The sequence below is a fragment of the Eptatretus burgeri genome, chromosome 6 (genome assembly GCF_056783735.1).
Source record: "Eptatretus burgeri isolate ZD-2024b chromosome 6, Ebu_testis_v1, whole genome shotgun sequence".
Classification (NCBI taxonomy): domain Eukaryota; kingdom Metazoa; phylum Chordata; class Myxini; order Myxiniformes; family Myxinidae; genus Eptatretus; species Eptatretus burgeri.
This window is the reverse complement of record NC_140966.1, coordinates 52,047,064-52,069,593: the sequence shown is the minus strand read 5'-3', so window position 1 is coordinate 52,069,593 and position 22,530 is coordinate 52,047,064. Positions and strand designations below refer to the sequence as shown.

General features: G+C 42.6%; 1 protein-coding gene across 1 annotated transcript in view; it reads left to right on the top strand.

The window, feature by feature from the left end:
* Positions 1-22,530, top strand: part of RRM1 (ribonucleotide reductase catalytic subunit M1) — a 399,179-nt gene that overhangs the window by 188,543 nt on the left and 188,106 nt on the right. Inside the window, exons 9-11 of the mRNA XM_085885025.1 lie at positions 17,391-17,474; positions 18,550-18,711; positions 21,964-22,043. Of these exons, the coding sequence (XP_085741151.1) occupies positions 17,391-17,474; positions 18,550-18,711; positions 21,964-22,043 (326 nt within the window). The remainder of the gene's footprint in view (positions 1-17,390; positions 17,475-18,549; positions 18,712-21,963; positions 22,044-22,530) is intronic.

Genomic DNA, 22,530 nt, shown 5'->3' with positions numbered 1-22,530 from the left:
TCATACGAGCCTTGACAAGGTATACAATAAAAATAAAAATATAACCTTCACTCTTTTGTTCCTCTTTGCTCTCTTCCCTCCAGGGTAAGAAATGGGCATTGCAGCATCATCCTTCTACTTCCCCATCACAAGTGACAAGTTTTTTTTTTTTAACCATCATTAACCCTACCTAACTCTCGAGTGTTACTTGCAGATTACTGATTTTCCTTCTCCCCCCCCCCTTCCTCTTTCTCCCCTTGTTGGTCTTTCCTTCCTTTGCTTGTTCTGTCCAACCTTTGGTATTTTTGATGGATCAGCAATGGAAATTTTGTCTAAAAATCCTGAAATGTGTAAGATACTTGCCGTCTTGTACAAGGTAAAATGATTTTTTGTTTTTTTTCAGCTTTTATACTTTAGTTTCTCTCGATTTTTCGTGAACGCTGCAGAAATGTATTTGAACGGCGTTTCCTGCCATTGCTGAACGTTACCGTTTGTTTCGACGATAATATTCGGCAATGACAATGTTCATAAGTCGATTAAGCATTTCACTGCTCTTTGTCAGGTCCTCCGCTGCATAGATGGATTCGGACGTGCCGTGTGCTCGGTTTCTCCCCCTCCCTCCGTTTATTCTTGTACACAACTGCTTGCCTCTATGATGTCACAGCATGAGCCCAAGTGGTTGTGTAAGGGGGTTGACTTCTTGTTGATGTATATATGTATATGTATATATATTTTTTATATATATATTTTTAATATATATTTATTATTTTATATATATTTATTTTTTTATATATATATATATATTTTTTTATATTTATTTATATATATATATATATATATATATATATATATATATATATATATATATATATATATATATATATATATATGATTCAAAATGCATTTTCTCAGTGGTACCAAATCGTATTTCATCAAAAATGTTTTAAAATTCCAACATAGTCCTAGAAAGATGGGTTATAATAATGATGAATGCAGTAATGAAAGTCTGTCTTGCTGAATTTTTTTCATTCTTTCTTGTTTGGATTTTGACCTTTTTCCACCCTTGTATCTCATTTCTATTCTTGCTGCAGAATGGCAGAAGCATTGCATTTTCCAGCAATGTATCACCTTTAACATGACTGGTTATTTCCATTATCTGAAGTATTGCATTGCAACCTAGTCGCAATACATGACTTTGTGTCGGTTGTCCTTTGGACAGAATCTTTGAACTAACTTTAATGAACCAACTTGTTTTTCCTGCACTGTCGAGCAATGCGTGCAAGCTATTATGTGCGGGTAAGTTGTCATGGATTTGAAGCAAAATGTCACCGTTTGCACAGCATGAACCCTTGCACAGGTTTATGATCATTCTTACAACAAGAATCTTCATTATTGTCCATTTCTCTCACAACCCCCATAGTTATCCCCCTACCAGGTATGACTTCCACCTTTTTTTTTTCTTTTTCTCCTAACTCTCCCCCACTCCCCACTCTGCCCACACACAATTACTCCCCCAGAAACTTTCCCCTCTCCTTTATATTATGTTTTAATGTGCTCCTGTTTTTCCTGTTCTTTTTCATTGCTCTTTCTGACGTGCTCTGCTGCCCCCATCCCTCCATCCCACATGTCTCACTTGCACATTATCCCCAACTTGTGTGTACTGTCACCCACTTCCTTTTTGTTCAACCTCCTCTTATTTTAAACCTCATTACTCTTCCACCCACCTAATTTTGGAGTTTTTTCCCTTCTCCCTGTTGAATAATTTGTCATCTGAAGTCCATAGAATTCCTGCCATATTCCATAATCCTTTTGTATAAATTGATTGGTTTGTGAGACAACGTGAGAATAGCTCGCTACCTTTTCATGTCATTTTACTACACCAACTATTGCTGAAAGGAAATATAATACAAGTAACTGAAACGTAGGAGATGGACGCTTGACCCATCATCCTTGTGCCATATCCATGCCTGGTTAACTTGATCTCATCATGCACTTGTCTTCTGTATGGTCGATTCAAGTCCCATTTTCATCATTAGGTTCATCTTTTTAGCTCATCTCTACTGAGATGACCAAATGTCCGCCCGTATGTCCGTCCGTACGTCCGTCAACAATTTTTTATTCCGATCTTGATGAAACTTAGTATGTGGGCAGAGGTCGATGAGTGTTGCACAACGATATAACTTTTGTCCGGGTTCAAGGTCAGGGACGAGGTCACGAGGTCACGTAAGTTATAACAATCTCCATTTTCAAAACCTATGTTGTCTGCCATTTTACAAGATATTCGGCAACTGTTTATTAATTATGATAGTAAAAAATATTATCTTGTATCTAACCAGACAGATTTTTGAATTTCCTTCCCGTTTGATCGTCACGTGATCTGGAAGATGGCCAAAAACGCCGATGCGATTCGCAAAGAAGGAAGGAAGGAGAAATGAAATATAAATATAAAACACATTTTTAGCCTTTTTAGGTCATCTCTTCGAGCATGACCTAATAATATGGGTGTCGATGTCCTTCGATCCGTCCGCCCGTCCGTTCACAGTGAAGTTGAAGCGGGAGATTTGGTCATTCGTGATCCTGATAGAGGTCGATGAGACGTACACGATGGTATGACTTTCAAGGTCACCGAAGGTGAAAGTCAAGGTCACGAGGCCTTTGAAGTTGCCAAAATGACGATTTTCAAATTCTATCTCCTACATTTCTCAAGCAATCTTAAATTTGATTGTGGCATATGAATCTTTGGGACAATATCTAAATTTGGTCGGCCGAATTTTCGATATTCGCTTTCGTTTTCATGTCACGTGACTTCAAAGTTTGCAAAAAATTGCGAAAATGACCATTTTCAAAATCTATCTCCTCCTACATTTCTCAAGCAATCTTGAATTTGATTGTGGCATATGAATCTATGGGACAATATCTAAATTTGGTCGGGACGGATTTTCGAATTTCGCTTTCGTTTTCGCATCACGTGACTTCAAAGTTTGCAAAAACTGCCCTACCTTCAGGAGGTTATATATTCTCTACTGGGCATGGTAAAAGTTAGTGAATGGTGTCATTGCATAGCAGCTGACCTTGTATATTACATATTTATACATTTTCCGCCGAAGGTGCAAAAGTTTCAAAACCCGAAATGTAAACGTCGGCATTTATTTTCAAAATATAATTTTGTGCACGCGCCAAAATGCCGAGTCATCTTTAACCAAACTGCGCAGTAGAACTGCGCAGTAGTCCGGTCATGGCGTCTAAGCAGTGGCCAGCGTGGTTCAGATTGTCTGTGGTTTCTGGGGTGAAGGTGATTGTTCAGAATTATGTCGGCGGTATAAATTTGAGTGACTGTATTGGTGATTTAATCACACAACATCTTGACAACGAATATTCTGGCCGAACGATTGCATCAATTCAATGCATCAGCAGGGATGATTCGCAGGCTCCTCTCGATCGTGCCGATATCTAACATAATCACCGGCGGACATAGGGCTGCAGGCTGTGGGGCGAGGCCACGGATCCCAGATGAGGGGATAAGTGATAAATTATGCTACATGCTTCGGGCTTTCTGATTAATATATCAATGAGTCCATTCCATAATTAATGAATGAATAATTAATGAATCTGGCATACAAAATGTTTTTTTCATACCTGACATGTTACTTTGTGCATTGTCACAAAACTTCTGTGGAATTAATAATTAATGAATTTGCTCGCTCTTACGATTTTTCAAACCTCAATATCTCTCTAAATACTTGACCAATTTTCATTCTGAAAGTTGCATTATAATCAGTGAAGAATAATCTACAGGATTATCATAATCTCCGAGAGCTAAGCCTATTTTTTTCGTTTTTTTTCTACAACTGGAAGTGAAATGTCCCCAGAGAGTGGACGGACCGGAAAACCACGTATTGCACTTACTGGTGATTCTGATGTGTTAATCCGAGTACTAAATGAACAATACATATTTATTAATTATGTTATTTATAGTATTATCCTAGTGTATCTCTGTGAACTATTTCAATCTAAACGGTTAGTTTGGACTGTTTCGCGGTTACCTGAACTGAACATTGAGAACTTGTGGTATTATAGAGATGACAGTCACCCCCACATGGGGGTAATTTTTTTTTTCCAGCCATTTGCTTGTGCTGTATTTTAACTTCTCACAGAAACTTTTGCCACAGTAACCATCACACATTGGCTTGCTCTTTTCAAATGACACCATGTGATCTTTAACTCACATCTGAAATTCAGATTGGAAAGACTGTCTCATCTCCCACCCATCTCCCCCACCAAAGTTTCGTGATGCAGTGCCAACGTGGCACTTTTGGTCTCATCTGGCTTTCCCTGCCAGGCATAGTGGTGTGCACCTATAATCCGACTACTTGGAGGCTTGGATTGGGGTATCGATTGAGGACTGGAGCTCTGCACTGTGCCACGCCAGACAGCACAGAGCAACCTGGCCGATGCGGTGGCACCCAACCCAGATCGTCAGGTCAAGCCAGATCAGATCTGTGACTTGCTGCAGGTATCATGTAAAACCTGTACTAACCTGTTCATGGTGGAGTGTCAGCGACTAAACAGGCTCCCCCACCGGGTCCTCCTGGTGAGGATTGTTAATGGATATGGACACCCACCAGGACTGAAAACAAAACCTGTCAAAGGGTGGAGGAGCTCATTGTGAGCCAACGACCATCCATATCTGGTGCACAACTACATCTGCGGATGCCATCCTGTAGTGCGTAACCTTTCCTTGGAGCTTGATGGCAGGATTTGCGCTCTGGCCACCGTGAAACACTTCACTCCGCAAAACACTAAAAATGCAAACAAAACTGAAGACCCACTCCATTGGAGTACCTTATGTGCACCTGCCCTTCGCAGGGCAGCTCACCGGATGACGGGATTGGGGCAAAGTCTTCGTGACCCCCACTCTTTGATGAGGCCCCTTTCTGATATGTGCCTGGAATGTCCTATCCCAAAGAGAGGATGATCACCTGTCTGTGCAATCATCTGACCTCCAGTGTTTGAACTTCAGTATTACAGCATTCTCTGAGGTTTGGAGACTGGACAGTGGTGAGAGTATGGTGGGTGGTTACATGTACTACTGGTCTGATCACTCTAATGGTTACCATACCCAAGGAGTTGTTGTAGCTGTGTCCAACAAGCTGACTTCCATGATAATTGAAGTAAGACAGGTCAATGAGTATATTATGAGACTGAGGATGCGCTACTCCGGCGCATGCTCCCATACCTGACCCAACCTGATTTGTCACTCCTTGGGTGTCAATTCCCTGGTCTCTCTATGTGCTCCGACTGAGGTGAGTGATCTCACTGTAAAGGAGGCGTTCCATACCATGCTCGAGTCCATGGTTGATAAGTGTCTCAGACGAGATCAGTACTCTTCTCGTCTTGGAGGATTTCATTGCATCAACGAGCACTGATAGGGATGGTTATGAGACGTGTTGGTCCCCATGGGTCTGAAACTGAACGAGAATAGCACTAAGTTCCTTGACTTTGCAAGAAGTCATGGACTTAGGGTGGCCGGTTCATGGTTTCAGCGCCCACAGGCTCATCGCTGGACTTGGTATTCCAACGCTGGCAGTGTGGCAAAGGAGTTTGACCATGTGCTTGTTGATGGTCACTGCAGGATGACTCAGAACTACAGGGTTGACTACAGTGCTCAGTTCCTCAATACCGACCACAGGCTTTTTGTTACAACTCTAAAGTTGCAACTTCAATCCAGGAGAATGGTACCGTCCCAGCCTTGCCTGGATGTTGACAAGCTCAGGGATAAGAGGGAAGCTGAGGAGTTTGCAAACAGGCCGAGTGGGGATTTGGGGGGTCTGAGTGTTTTGGGAAATCCTGAAGAGTTGTGGAGTTCTTTCAATCCTTGATGTTGCTGGAGGATGTTTTGGAACCCACCGTCAGGCGAAGAGGAATGTCTCTCAAAGGACACTGGATACCATTGTCCACTCATAGGGCCAGGCTTAATGGCAGAACTGAGCTGTTCAGGGAGCTAAAGGCCCGGTCACACCTTGACATTTTAGCCAACGTATGCTGATTTTTGAATTTTTTTTTCTAAAACGCTGGCACACGTTGAATACGTTATGGGTAAGTTTTGATAACATTGAGAACAGGCTGAAAAACACTGCCATACGTCGTTGTACGCTGGCTTTAAACGTTGTACTTTTTGGTTGTCCTCAAATTTTTTCATGCTTGAAATTTCACGACATATGCCGGCGTATGACTCACACGTTCCGCTACGCTGGCCACAAGTTGTATGCACGGTCTGCGATCATTGACAGACGTCAACACATGCTACTTGTAAGTTAATCATAAGTTGAGACAGGCCGAGGTAATGTTTAGCGTACCCGAAACTTATTTCTAACCTATGATTAACGTGTTGTTGGCACGTTACGCGATCGTTGCCACACACCGACAGACGTTACTTTTAAGTTACTCATAGGCTGAAAGACGTCGGTATAATGGATCGTCCTTGCGTCAGCGTCCACGGCCACGGCCACGGCCAGGACACTTATTTGCAGCATTCTTCAAACTTTTCTTCGGCATGACGAGGATGTTCACACTTCGATGTCTAGCTTGGCTATGATTCCAATTGTCCATCGGCAGCGTCTATTTAAAATAGTCGAGTTTGAGCGTTTTAACACGTTCAGAAGAAACGCTTCAAATTTCAAAACCCCAGCGTCAAAAAACAAAGGCGAGTGACAGCAATTTAAATCGTTCATTGTAAACAATGAAAATATCTGAGTGGTACCGTTTAAAAGTCGTTGAGTGTAAAAAAAAAATCCAATTGTTGAGCGCAAGCGTCTACTTTCAATAGTGGAGATGCAGCCATTTAAATCGTTGAGAGGCAGCCTATGAATAGCAAACCCTACGTCACCGGCAAAGAAAAACTGCCGCACGATATGGATAAGTTAGGTTATCGTTGGGCATCGTTTGTGAACGCCGGCTTCACGATAATTATTCGTTGGTATATCGTATCTATAAGTAATCAAAGCACTCTATGCACATTATTAGTTCATTGTGCATTTGTCCAACCCGTTATGAATAGACCTAAATCGTAAAAACAAGCTATAGCTCATTGTTGAAAAAGCCCCATAAAAAATTAGCCGCGAAGAACTTCGAACAATGGTGAAAAGATGTCTCCTACCCGTGGACACGCGGACACAAGGACGATCCATCATAACCCACACCCTCCCCCTCACACTCACCTACTACTGCCAACATGAACAAACTACTACTAATACTAATACTAATACTGATACTGCTGACATGGACATTGACTCAAAAAGGACAGGAAAACACTGTTGGGTTCCCCTTTTATGAGCAGCATTTTTACATACCAATTCCCAAAACCGCTGGGAACACGTCTTTATATGGCAGTTGTAAGCTAGAAACACGTTCATTTTTTTTTTTTTGTCGACCGGAAGACGTCATTGGAATACGTCTACATACGTCGATGTGTGTTGGGACTACGTAAAGAATTGGTTCAAAGCACGTCAAACACAAGTTAGAAATAAGTTTCGCGTAAAAAAGACATTACCGCGACATGTTTCGACTTATGAGTAGCTTATAAGTAGCCTTTGTGGACGTGTGTAAGCGTCCACATATCGTGTGTAAAACTTATCCCCATCGCATGCGGAACGTGTGTCATACGCTGAGTACGTTGTAAAATTTTGAACATGTTTAAAATTTCTTGACGTACTCTACTTACTACGACGTATGATAGCGTACTTTAGCGTTCTACTCACGTATACCAAACTTACTCATACCGTAGTTGACGTGCCCCAACGTTTTAGACACATTTTTCTTAGGTCGGCATACGCTGGCAAGATCGCCAAGGTGTGACTGCGATGTTGTCACTTCCATTTCTACGGCAGTTATGATTCGAATCGTTGTGCGTCAGCCTTTTAATAGGCTACGTCACGACATCGTCGGCGATGCGTGCAACGCGCTATGCCTAAGTTAGACTATCGTTGGGCATCGGTTGTGTAGGCCGACAACAGGTTCAGCATTCGTTGGTACAAGTTATCTATAACACAACGAAACGTTCCGTGTCCGTTACCAATGCGTTATACATAAGACCAAGTCGCTATGAATACGTCCGAATCTTTAAAAAAAAACATCAAAAGTTCAACGTAAGCCAGCGTTTTAGATACATTTTAATACGTTGCCATCGCTGGCTAAAACGTCAAGGTGTGACTGGGCCTTAAGACATAAAACTCTATGCGCTGAGGGTGGACAAGGAGGCCAATGTTTGAGAAATCTGTGAAGGGGTAGAACATCATGTGTGGTCAAGTGATTCTCATCCTGCTTGCAGAAGAATTTGTGCATTGCATTCCTCTGGGCTCCGTCGATATCGTTTTTTTATTTATTTATTATTTTTTTCCAATATAGATGTACTGTTGGGGTCATTCCGGTATATAGATATTATTGAATAAATATAAAAAAACATTTTTTATGCAGGTTCCAAAAATAGGCAATGGTCCAATGGTCCATTATGTATCCGTATATGACGTACACATCATTGACACACGGTACTTTTTCAAAGTATTCCCACATGGGGCTTCCCCCCCCCCCCCCGATGATGATGGTTATTTTACTTCCAGCTTCAACTTGTGTTAAAAATGAATTTGTTTTGAAGCGAGATTAGTATTTGTAATCGACACAGGTCGGAATCCATCGCTATCGCCGTTTTGGTATGACTATCGCGGAACGCAGTACTGGTATTGCTTTCATACCGGTATCGCTATCGCAGATTACTGACTCGGTGCAGGTTTTCTAAAGCACACCTGATTCATATACAATAACCAATTGGTAATCTCTTTAAATCCAGCCACGAGGGCAAAGTGGAATGTGATTGATTGTACTGGTGCTCGGATGCTGAGGGTTGAACATACTGAACTTGCTTCCTGTTACGTCTTGACGTCATAGGTTTCACTGTTTCTGTTCCATATTTCGCCGAGACACCGAGTGCATCATCGCTTTTTAAATCATGTACCGCATTTAAGGATTGTAAATGCCTTCCTTCAATTTGTTGGTGGTATACCGGGTTTTTGTTGTTTGTTTTTTCATATCAATTTTTTTCGGTATACCAACATATTCAGAATTCCAACACAGGCGTATGATGAAGGGCTGTTTTTTTTGTATACACTGTCAAGGCTCGTATGAGAGCTAACGCACAGAATGTACAACAAGGGGAGCAGGAGACAATCTGGGTGGTCGAGGGAAGGAAAAAAGTGTGGAACAGAGACATCAGGAGATTTGTGGAAGAGAGAGGGATGGGGCGGGGCACACAGGGAAAATGAGATGGACACGACAGGGACTTGAAGGAAAGCAGGGAATTTGAAGGAGATGGGTTTGGGGTGGATCAGCGGGGGAAGACAAGATCGTGGTTTTGGATGGGGGAAGATAAGAGACGGTGGTGAACAGCTGTTTTGAAGACCGGGAGGGAAGAGTGGGATTAAAGAGTGTGAGGGAGTTTGTTCCAAAGGTTGGAAAAAAGAGGAATGAAAGAATGAAGGTGAGCAGTGATTCTTGATTTTGGTAGTTTCACCAGAAGGGGGTTGCTGGTGGACCTTGAACGCCCTGCGGAAATATGGTGGGACAGGTTACATATCTCAGACAGAGCGGGGGTGGGGGGGGGAGGCCAGAGAGGAGACTGTAGAAGACAGAAAGCCAACTGACCTGCCTGCGGTGAGAGAAAATGAGACCCAAAGAGTCAGCCTCATCGCGGGAGATACCATTGATCCTAAATGCCTTGGTTTCCACAGCGTGATGCCGAGAAAGGTGAGAGGTGGGAGCACCAGCTCAGATTGGAGAGCGCAGTACTCCATCAGGCTGCGAACGAAAGATTTGTATGTGGTCAAAAGCTCAGGGGGGCTGAGGAAGGACTTGCACGACGGAGGATTCCCAGTCTATGACTGGCTTTGGAGGCCAGCTTTGAAATGTGGCTTTGCCAGGAAAGATCATGACAGATAGTGAGACCCAGAAGCTTGAATGAAAGGACTGATTCAAGAGGATTGTTGAGAAAGTAGATGAGGGGGGGGGGGGGGTTCCAGATGGTCCTTTCGGAGAGACATATTGAGAGTGCGAGATTTGTCAGGATTGAAAGGTATGTTCCACGTGTTGGACCACCTTGTGATTTTATTCAGATCTGCAGAGAGTGAAGAGGCTGCTGCTTTACGAATCTGAGGGTTGACAGATAGTACGGCAGAGGGTGGAGTCATCAGCAAAGAGATTATAGCATGTTCCAGAGAGTCGGATAGATAATTGATGAAAACCAGAAGAAGAACAGGGCCCAGAACACTGCCTTGAGGAACTCCAGCCTGGCCAGGAAGAGGGGATCAGAGAACTCCATTAAGGGCCACATGTTGGCTGTGACAGGAGAGGAAATCTGCGATCCATGAGTGGAGATGTCCTTGGATACCATAGGAAGAGTTTTGTGAGCAGGGCAGGGTGCCAGACCGTATCAAAGGCATGCGATATTGTTGTGCGCCTGGGGTTGGTGGCGAGGAACGGCCACCAGGTGGAGCAGTAGAGCGGTCTCGCACCGAACACCCGGAATTGCAGGTCGTAACCTTCGGACAACTCCGAAGGTCACGGGTCACTTAAGGACCTTGCTCGCCAATTCTCTGACGGTGTGGGGTAGGGTTAATAGCCAAATTTCAATATACCTCAGTACCCACATCGTCAAATTACCGGGGAAGTCACACCCTCAACGGACTCTGTCGAACCGGGTTGCTCTAGCGACTTCGGTCCAGTGTAACCGAGTGGAATTACCAAAGTCCGTCGGTCCAAACGACAACTTACAGCCCAATCGGCTTACTGGTTCTCAAGCACGAACCGTGCTGGGTCAATAATAGAAAGCACAACAACGAGCTGGTACATTGAACAATTGGGGGGTTTATTTATAATGGGGCAGGGGAGCACAAAAAGAGCAGAGTTGAACTGTAGGCGGGCAACTCTCACCCTTCTGGGTGGAGTCCCAATCTGAGGCGATGAGCCTCCTGATTGGACGAAGGGCATGCCCTTGCTCTTGTGGGTGGAGTCTGCTCTGAGGCTATGAGCCTCCTGATTGGACGAAGGGCGCGCCCTTGCCCTCGTGGGCGGATTCGGCTCTGGAGCGAGGGGTCCCACCCACGTCCGCAGCCAGAAACACGTGCGCTATGGCGTCGGTGGAGCGAGGCGACGGTGTGCTGTTGTAAAAAAAAAAAAACCCCTGACAAAAATAAACCCGCAGCGCACACATGAAATTCCCATTAGACATAAGGAACGGGACCCTAACTATAAACACATACTTATCAAAATAATTGAACTGCGGGGGCTGCTGTCTGTTTGTGTGCAAATGGCTGCCAGATCCGTAACAATATGTCTAGGGAGATGGCTCTGATTTCATGTCTGGCATTGAGAATCTCCATCCATTCGGGGGAGAGCAGAAGTCGCATATCCAGGGTAGAGTGACCTGCTCTGAATCCAAATTGATGATCAGAAATCAAGCCATTGGAGAAGAGGAAGGCTTTAATGTCTGAAGTGATGATGGATTCCATAACCTTGCTGCTAATTGGGAGAAAGCTGATTGGCCTGTAGTTGCAGGGATCTGTTTTTGCACCTTTTTTATGCAGAGTGGTAATGTTCGCTGATTTCCAAGCAGATGGCACATGACCTTGAGCAAATGAGAGGGTGAATAGAACAGAGAGAGGGTGAGCAAGAGCAGAGGAACAGGTTTTTTTTGGACACGTGGGCTGATGCCGTCTGGACCGGTTGCAGAATCTGAATCGAGGTTTGACAACAAGCTCTCCACCTTGTTAGGAGAAAAGGACACAGAGTCCAGGAACAGATGGGTACGACTGGGTAAGGTGGGTACAGAAAGCGATGGGTTTGGGACAAAAGATTTAGAAGCAAACACGGAATTTAGACATTCAGCCTTTTCACATGCGGTATCAGCAGTGTGGCCATTTGAGTTAAGGGTGGGGGAGGGGGAACATACACCAGAAACAGACTTAACGAGATGCCACCAGGATTTGGAGGAGGGAGACAAGTTTGAGAGTTCAGACTTTAGATTAGAAAGATGTTGTTTTTTGGCTCTTATGAGGGTAGACACACTTGTTCTGAGCTTTGTGGAAGGAACTGAGATTGCCTTCAGTTGGAATAGCCTTCCATGAGGCGAAGGCAAGTTGTTTCAGGACCTCTGCCTCGCCACAAGCTTCAGTGTACCTTGGACGGGAGGAAGGGTAGGACAACTAAAGACAAATTAATATCAGAGCCATTGATAGGTTAACAAAAAATCACAAGTTCACGATAGTGAGTCGCAAGGTGTTTGTGATCCGGGAACTGCTATGGGAAGGAAGGTGAGACAGGCCGGGCACCCGTGGTAGCATGCCCATGCTGTGGCAGACAAACCAAATCCAGTACTGTGCACTCTGCACAGTATCAACATCTGTACACATTTTCCTTTTGTCCCTGATGGTGGTAGGATTGGTGGGAGGTGATGCGGGTGGTAGGGTGATGGGGCTCGCAAACTCGTGAATACACGGGTCGCAAATGTGTAATCTGTATACATTTAACCATTGGTGAAACTCACGAATGTCAATTCTGTATACATTTACCAATACACCGACACGCAAAACTCGCAAATGTGTAATCTGTATACATTTAACCATTGGTGAAACTCACAAATGTCGATTCTGTATACATTTACCAATACACCGACACGCAAAACTCGCAAATGTGTAATCTGTATACATTTAACCATTGGTGAAACTCACGAATGTCAATTCTGTATACATTTACCAATACACCGACACGCAAAACTCGCAAATGTGTAATCTGTATACATGTAACCATTGGTGAAACTCACGAATGTCGATTCTGTATACATTTACCAATACACCGACACGCAAAACTCGCAAATGTGGATTCTGTGTGCATTTACAAATACACCAACACATGAAAGTCATGAATGTGTAATCTGTATGCATTTACCAATTCACCAACATGCGAAACTCACGAATGTGAATTCTGTATACATTTAACAATTTGCAAACTCACGAATACAGAGGTTTGCCCGTTCTCTGTTTGGTGATATTGGCTTGCATATTTGCACCATTGGGAAAATTTGGTTGTGTATTTATTTATTTTTAAGTGCGTTTCATTACCTCCGCCACTGAAGGTGAACGAGGTTATGTTTTCACCCCTGTCTGTCTGTCTGTCTGTCTTTGTTTGTTTGTTTGTTTGTTTGTCTGTCTGTGTGCAGGTTATCTCAAAAAGTTGTGGACGGATCCAGATGAAATTTGGTGGGCAGGTTGGGTGTGTGACAAGGATGAAATGATTAGATTTTGGTGAAGATCCGGATCTGACTATTCAAATTTTTTAAGTGATTCACCATTGAGAGATAGGGCCAAACGAATATATAGCACGATATCTCAGAAAGTTTTGGACGGATTCGGATGAAACTTGGTTGAAAGGTTGGGTGTGTGACCACGATGAACTGATTCGATTTTGGTGAAGTTCCAAAATACGGATCTGGATACGAGATTTATTTAATTTTTAAAGTGATTCTTCACCATTGAGATATAGGACCAAAACGATATGGTATTGTATGGCATGATATTTCAAAAATGTATTGGGCCCGATATGATCTCGTGGATCAGGCATGACTTACGTGGCGGGGGTATGCACTCTACTGAGTGCCCTTCTAGTTTATTGGTGTCACGGGTCCTGCAGTTTGGTTTTTAAACCATAAAACTGTGATGGGAACGACGGAGAATGTGAGACGTGTACCAGATGTCTTGCTGTTGTGTTCCCTTGCATTGCCAGATTCTCTGAAATGTCCATCGGACTTTTGGGTTTCCAAGCTGGCGGGTTTTTTTTTTTTTTTTTGCAAGTGATTTGTTTTGTGGGCTTTATTCTTCTTCTTCAAAGCTCACCCATTTTCCTTCTCCTCTGATGGCTTGTCACAGCCATGCTGTCAATTTGATGAGTCTGATGCCAGAGGCACATCCATATTTCCCCTGCAGGGATTTTGTGTTTTTTTTTCACTCTCTTCTTAGCTGTTTTTTTGTTTTGAGGTTTTCTTTGCCTTTGTATACCAGACTGTCTGATCGAATGCCTCTTTACCATTCCCTTGCATCTTCGGGTATTATTGGACCATTGGGAGGAATGTTCACCGAGTCATTTGCCATTGAATATTTCTAAAATATCTGATGGTGTCAGTCAACCTGTTTTTTTTTTTTAGAATATTACTGCATGGTACACTGCTCTGATTTGTAACTGTTATTGCATTGTATGTGTTAATTTATCATACATTTTAAATTTGGGTGTTTTTGTAAATTTTTTTAAGCAGGTTGTCATAATCCTGTGCTGAAGGAACTACTTTTGCCATGCTTGGCCAACAATCTACCCCAATGTCTTTGCCTCGAATTTGCTGAACGTACAAAGCTTTCTGCTTTTTACGTGGAGGCCATTGGCAAAATTTGATTTCCTAATGGGACCCTTTCAAAACAGAGATGTCAGCATTGTTTGGTGAAGTGAACTTGTGTGTGCGTGCGTGCGTGTGCGTTGTCGGTTGTTATCTCCACATGCAAGTTTCAAAGGTGGAACGGAGTCCTTGCAGGTCTCGAAGTTTCCACCTCCGTTTCATTCAGTGAGGGATCATAATTCATGGACCAGTTTGTGAAGTTTTGTTGTTCTCAAAGTTCTGTTCTGAGGGCTCTTTTGAGGATCGTCTCCGAGTCCCGGACAGATTCCAACTGCAGTTTGTTTGTAGTAATATTTCCAGGGATGGTTTTTAGGAGCCAACACTTGTCTGATTGACTCAGTTCTACCATTTTCTTAAAGCCATTGTTTTTAGGGTCTTTGGTCTTCGGCATATATGATGATTAGTTCTCTATCCCAGTTGAGCTGACCTCTTCTTAGCTATTCCAAAGAGCCTTCGTTGTCTGTACCCAATCTGTCCAACTTTTTAAAAATGATTTTTAATACCTTCCTGCGATTTTCTTTTTTCCCCGTTGTCAGTGTATACCTGTTGATATTTCATTTTATATTTTTATTTTGTCTTTTTTACAATTGTTACCTCTGCCACCGAAGATGGAAGGAGGTTATGTTTTCACCCCTGTCTGTCTTTGGCTGTTTGGCTGTGTGTAGGATATCTCCAAAAGTTGTGGATGGATGCTGATGAAATTTGGTGGGCAGGTTGGGTGTGTGATGAGGACGAACTGATTTGATTTTGGAGAAGATCCGGATTTGGATCCGGAGATTCAAATGTTTTTTTTGTTGTTGTTGTTGTTGTTTAAGTGATTCTTCGCCATTGAGAGATTGGGCCAAAAGGATGATGTAGCATGATATTTACCTCCACCACCGAAGGTGAAGGAGGTTATGTTTTCACCCCTTTCTGTCTGTCTGTCTGTCTGTCTGTGTACAGGATATCTCAAAAAGTTGTGGACGGATCTGGATGAAATTTTGTGGACTGGTTGGGTGTGTGACGAGGACGAACTGATTTGCTTTTGGTGAAGATCCGGATCCAGATCTGATAATTTTTTTTAAGTGATTCCTCACCGTTGAGAGATGGGGCTAAAAATGATATATAGCACGATATCTCAAAAAGTTGTGGACGGATTCAGAAGAAACTTAGTGTACAGTTTGGGTGTGTCCCAAGGACGAATTGGTTCGATTTTGGTGAAGATCCGAATCCCGATCTGGAAACGAGAATTGCTTAATTTTGAAAGTGATTCTTCACCTTTGAGAGTTTGGGCCAAAAACGATATAGTAATGTATAGCCTGATATTTCAAAAATGTATTTGTCCCGATATGATCTCATGGATCAGGCATTACGTGGCGGAGGGATGCGCTCTACCGAGTGTCATTCTAGTTCAAAAATGTATTGGGCCCGATATGTTCTTCTGGATCGGGCATTGTGTGGCAGGAGGTATGTGCTCTACCGTACAGCCTTCTAGTTGAGGCTGTATTCATTGTTGTTTAGTTTCATGTGTGACTTCCTCTATTCGCACCTGTCTGGAAATGCTTTGCTCGGTGGGTTTGGGATACCTTATCTGTTTTTTTTTGTTTTTGTTTTCATGCGTGCTTACAAGTTGGATTCCGTAGTCTGTTGCACTTTTCCCATATTCAGCTAATTGTGTGTGTGTGCGTGCGTGCGTGCGTGGTGCGTTAATGGCTGTATGCTGTATGCTGAATGCTTAATTGTGTTGACTAATCATCATGAATAATTAATAAATCTTTGTGTTTTTGTTTCTTTAAGTTTCTTTAAGCTTTCTGTCTTTAAGCTTTAGTTGCTGGGAGAAAAACCTGTTTGCTTGTTTTCATGAAGGAGAAATGTAATGATTTTGCATGCTTTCCTGGAAGGAACATTGCTGTTGTCAAGGTCCATTTATGATTGAGTAAAAAAAAAAAAAAAAAAAAAAAAAATATATATATATATATATATATATATATATATATATATATAAATAGAAAAGGCAATGCAGTCTTCATATTTAAAAAAAATAAACAAATAAAATCAGCGTGAACATTTCATGTCAATTACTTTGCATGTGCTTAGTTTGTAATGTGGCATAAACAGCTCCTCAATTAAAGTACTTGTGCAATCAGTTATTGACAACAAGTTGTGCTGGTAGCAGTCGGTCTTCCTTGTGGGCACAGGCTGGCCACGAACAGCCTTTAGAGTTGATGACTGCAGTGATGGAAAGTACATCAGAAGGCTATGGGGAACAGGTGATAGATACATTGTCCTTCACACTTTCTCAATGAACTGCCGACAATCCCTGGGGATGCAATCAAGGACGGGTCAAGGAGTATCGGCATTGGGAATGTGGAGTGGAGGGTTGGTCTGGCATGAGAGGAAGCAGAGTTGGAGGAGGGGGGAGGAGGATGGGATTGGATGTGGGGGAGGGGTGGTTAGGTGAGTGCAAGTTGCTGAAGGTGAGTTTGTAATTGAGTTTGTGCCTCATGGGAAGAGCAAAAACCTACTTTGCCCTTAGGCTGAGAGTTGTGGATTTGCTACATTGTCCCTTCAAACAATTTGACCCCTCTTCCTCTCGTAAGAGGGCAGTCTCACCATCAAATCCCAATACGTTACTTTCCCAGATATGTCATTCCGGTCGTGCCATTGTCGGTGATTTCGGAGATTGAAAAATCTTTCCGGCACGTTTCAAATATCAAATACTTGGATCGTATTTTTACAGCTGTCATGTCGCTTTCCCATGAGGTTTTGCTTTTCGTTGAGACTTTTTCGACACATTTTGGACTTGGCCTCGAGTTAATTCCACTGTGCTCTCCTTAAAGTTGGAGTTACTGTTTGTTAATTTGTGTGCATTGCTAATCATTTGGCAAAATGCCCTGATTCGAGCACACGATGTTTCTTGACCCAGAAACTTTCTGCATTCCCTCAGACCAATGGCAACTCGAATGGCTTGTTGCCAATGCTACGCGTGTACAACAACACCGCCCGCTACGTCGACCAGGGAGGGAACAAGGTAAGCCTACCTCGACGTTTGTCTCTCAACTCTGCAACAAACAACATGGATGATAATGGCAGAGGTGAGAGCAGACTGAGACCATTCTTGGCAAAGATTCCAATATCGCGAATGTGCTGAAATAGTATTCTTGATCTTTGGCTTTCTCTTATCGCAAGCAAGCAGTTGTATCCCTCAAGAAGGGCGAGAAATTATCATATTTCGAAGACAATGTGGGGCCCTTGCTGGCTCATGTTTTGGTGAAGTTCTCAATCTCCAGCGTTTGGCTCAAGAATGGATGTATTTGAATGAGCCCTTATATAGTAGTTTACAATTTCATATCTCTTGTAGCTCCATTTTAGGGAATGGTATTGTCGTCCTTGCAGTGGGTGAACATTTCATGTCAATTACTTTGCATGTGCTTAGTTTGTAATGTGGCAGATAAACAGCTCTTCATTTAAAGTACTTGTGCAATCAGTTATTTAATGAGGGCTTATACATGTACACGTCATTTTTTTGATGGTGCACTGTCGTTTGTAGAATTATTTCATCAAGTCAATGTAAAAGCAGCATCAGACAGCATTAGAGCTGCGTTTCCTTTTGGCTTGCTTTTCTCATGGCCAAAGAGGTGGCGATGCAGTTTCTGACAGGTGTGCATACATCCCAGCCAAGAGAGATGTCGTTTTATGGAGTCGATGGTGCCAGGCTGCTGCGTTGCATTCACTCCATTAGCGCTAACAGCCCTGATGGTTTCCCCACGAGCAGTTGTCTTGCTTTATGTGTGTCTGCTTTTGCATTGCATGCAGACGCATGTTAACGCTCTATTTGGGTCGGTTGCTTGGAATTTCAGGTTTTTGATGCTAATGAAGTTTCTGAGCTTGTTGCTTTTTCTTGAGTTTTAATTTTATTTTTTGCAAGTTTAGGGGGAATGGGCTTGAAATTTTGAATGGCAGGTTTGCTGTCTTCCAATTGTCTGCTCCAGGCTGTGGACAGATTGTGGAAAATGTGCAGTATTGTAGGCCCTGAATCTGCTTCCAGTTGATCTTTCTAAGTTTCCACCATCTTTTTTGCCCCCTTGTTACCTCCTCTTTCTTAGCGCCCAGGGGCCTTTGCCATCTACTTGGAGCCATGGCATTTTGATGTATTTGACTTTCTCGATCTGAAGAAAAACCATGGCAAGGATGAGCAGCGAGCACGTGACCTTTTCTATGCACTGTGGATCCCTGACCTCTTCATGAAGAGGGTGGAAAGTAATGAGGTAAGGCCAGATGGATTTTTGCAAGATAGCTTATTATCAAGGGACAAATGTTTGCTCATCACTTTGGTATTGCACATCATGCATGTGCTCTCCATCAAATTATTCCACCCATGCCATGCATGATCGTCCTTTGGATTTATATGTATTTAGGTCAACTGGTGCCCGAGCCACTCTTCTGCTTTGTCCACAACACTCTCTCACTGCCCTCTATCAACAACCATCTCTCTCCTCTCCATCCAACTCCACCTTTCTGATATCCCTCTTCACACAATCCTCCCACCTGAACCATGATTCATATCTTGCTTTCTTGCCTCACTCTTTCAACACATCTGCTCTTTGTGGATTTATGTTTCTCCATCCTCACCAGGTGCCCTGCCCACTTCGACCAGCTCTTCATCAATTTTTCCGTCAAGCTCATCTGCACCTCGATCTCCTCCCTTAGTTCGACCATCCTCCTCCTATCCACCCCTTCACTCCCGTAGTCCTCCTGACCCAGTTGGTCTCGCAGACCTCCAGCCTCTGCTGTTGTTGCTCTCCAGAAGCAAGCTCCAGAACAGTCTCCAGAACATATATTTATGCTGGCATTACACATGACCTCAGGACTTTCCCTTTCAATTCCTCTCCTCTCTGTTCTTGTCCACCATCAAACCTTACACGCATTCACATCCACTTGTATCCTCCACTTTCCTCCATGCATTAGTTCTCACTTGTATCCTCATTCATACCTTTGCCTCCAAACTACCATCTCTGGTCACCGTTCCACCGAGACACACAAATCTATTTCCTTCTCATCTCCATCCTCTCTAACCTAATGTTAAATTTCTCTCTCTCTCTGCTATATGACCCAACACTTGGCTTTAATTATGGAATGGGTGGCATCGAGAGCTATCTATAAATTTTGTATGCAAAAGATGGGGAGAGGTAGATCGAGAAAATAACAATTGGAAAGAAAATGAAGAAGCGAGAGATTGTGAAGGATAGCTGACAGGAAGGAAAGTTATGAAGATAGAGAAAAGGTTTGGAAGGAGATGGGGAGGTCTGGAGAAGATGAGAGTATGGGGACTATAAGGAAATTGGACATACGAGCCATGTGGGCTTGGGGGTTTGGTTTGGGAATCTGCACATCTTATTTCATCACCTTTAAAAAATTTTTTTTATTATGGCCGAATGGTGAGGACAATGGACTGGTAAAAGAATGGTGCTTTGTGTTGGTCATATGGATATTGGCGTGCATGTCCGCACTTTGCAATGAACAGTTAAATGCAGATTTTTTTTTTTAACCCCGTTGGACTTTGTTCAAAACCGGGGGCTTATGGATTTGGTCTCGATTTTCATGTCCGTGCGTGCGAGTTTCTGCAACCATATCTCGTACATGTCTGGAGCGATTTTTATTCGTACTTGGCACAAAGACAACACATGACGGTATACATATGCCCGTCATTGTTTTTTTTTTTTTATGTCAGATCCAAGATGGCCGACTGGCAGCCATTTTAGTTGTAAAAAATAAAAACCTGGTGTCAAAACACATTCTCAACTATTTCTCAGACATGCATTTTCTGATGTTGTTCAAACTTGGCTTGGCACACATATAATGAACGATGGCTGACGTATGCATGCCATTTTTTTTTTGAGATCAGATCCAAGATGGCTGGCTGGTGGCCATTTTCGTTGTTAAAAAAAAACCCCAAAAACCTGATTGTTGAACACGACTTCAACCATTTCTTGGACAAGCGTTTACCAATGTTCAAACTTCACACACAGATAAAGAATGATGCAGTGCATAAGCACCTCATTTTTTTTCAAAATTGGATCCGAGATGGCCAACTGGCGGCCGTTTTAGTTGTAAAAAGAACCTGATGTTGAACACGTCCTCAACCATTTCTTGGACAAGCATTTACCGATGTTGTTCAAACTTGGCACCCGGATAATGAATGATGGCTTACATTAGCACGTCATATTTTTTGAGATCAAATTCAAGATGGCCGTCTGGCCATTTTGTTACTTAAATGTGTCCCCAACCATTTCTTAGACATGCATAGTCCAATTTTGTTCAAACCTGGCACAAGCACACTACATGATGGCACACTTGTGCTGCTCACTTTATTTCACAATCTGATCAATGATGGCTCACTGGTGGACTCGTGGCTGTATTAGTTGTACATAAATATGGGCTCGTCCTTTAACTCCACACAGCAAAATTACTAAAACGGGGGCTGCGACATTTTTTGTCTTTTTTTACTTGTTTATATTAACAAAAACTAGTGAAGAACCCTTCCTTATGGACAGGATAATTTCCACAAACTTGGTGCAATTGAGTGTTGACTTGCAATACCCCCTCCCTCAAAAGTGGAGCTACACCATTATCATTTATGTAGAATTGAGGTCTTCCTCCCACCCTGAAGCCCCAACCCTATTTTTAACTCCCTTAAGCCTTCCTGTTAACCTGAGTACAACCATGTTTTCAACTCGTTTCATCCTGCCGTTTAGGATTGCAGGCAAGTCAAACAAACAAACAAACACACAAAGGCACTTCTCGAGTTGGTATGATCATTGAGATTTGTTGAGCCATTCCAAATATATTTAATAAAATCCCGACTTGTGGTTCATTAGGTACTCTTCTTGGCAATGAAAAACTGAACTTCAAATCATACAAGGTTTCATCTTGAATGCAATCGCAGGTGGAAAGTGCATGCCTCTGGGTGGGATTTTCAACAAAGTGCCCATCTCCGCAGAAGTTAGAATGTGATGCACTTTCTAGTGTTGACCTTGACTGTAATACTTGTGTATCAGTGAAATTTTGTTTTGGGGTGTATTTTGTGAACTTTTTTATTTTAGAGATTTGTGTTTCTGTGATCTCTGTGACCATCAGTCGACAGATTTCTTACAAGGGCATTCATTTGTGTCAACATTGTGCAAAGGATTTGAACCAATGAGCCCACTTTGAGCTATTGGTTCAGAGGGGAATGCGAGAAACCCAAGGTTTATTGAAGTAACTGATATAATTTTGTACTATGCCCTATGTCCAGTTGGTTTCGCATTAGATTGCTCCCAATGTCATTCAGTTTTAATTTTGCCATCGCAGGAGATTTTAGATGCTTGGTTGCAGGTAAATGGAACCCATAATTAGCTGTGTCTCAATAAAAATATTGTGTTCAGTTTCTCTTCCAAATTGCCAGCTGTGCCACAGTTTTCAACTTTTTTTTTTCCACTTTCATCTCCAGTGTTCCTAACACATTGTCGCTTACCACTTAGGATTGGTCACTGATGTGTCCCCATGAATGTCCGGGGCTAATGGATACCTGGGGAGAGGAATTTGAGAAGCTCTATGAGAGGTGAGAACATTGAAAATGGTGGTGGCGGTGCTTGCATTAAAATGTTGAAACGAAGATTTTGGAAGTCTGGTGTCCATTCGAGGTGTTTTTTTTTTTGTGAGTTGAGATCATATATACAGTGGGGAGAACAAGTATTGGATACACTGCCGATTTTGCAGGTTTTCCCACTTACAAAGCACGTAGAGGTCTGTAATTTTTATCATAGGTACACTTCAACTTTGAAAGACGGAATCTCAAACAAAAATCCCGAAAATCACATTGTATGATTTTTTAATAATTAATTTGCATTTTATTGCATGAAATAAGTATTTGATCACCTCCCAACCAGTAAGAATTCCGGCTCTCACAGACCTGTTAGTTTTGTCTTTAAGAAGCCCTCCCATTCTCCACTCATTACCTGTATTAACTGCACCTGTTTGAACTCGTTATCTGCATAAAAGACAGCTGTCCACACTCAATCAATCAGACTCCAACCTCTCCACAATGG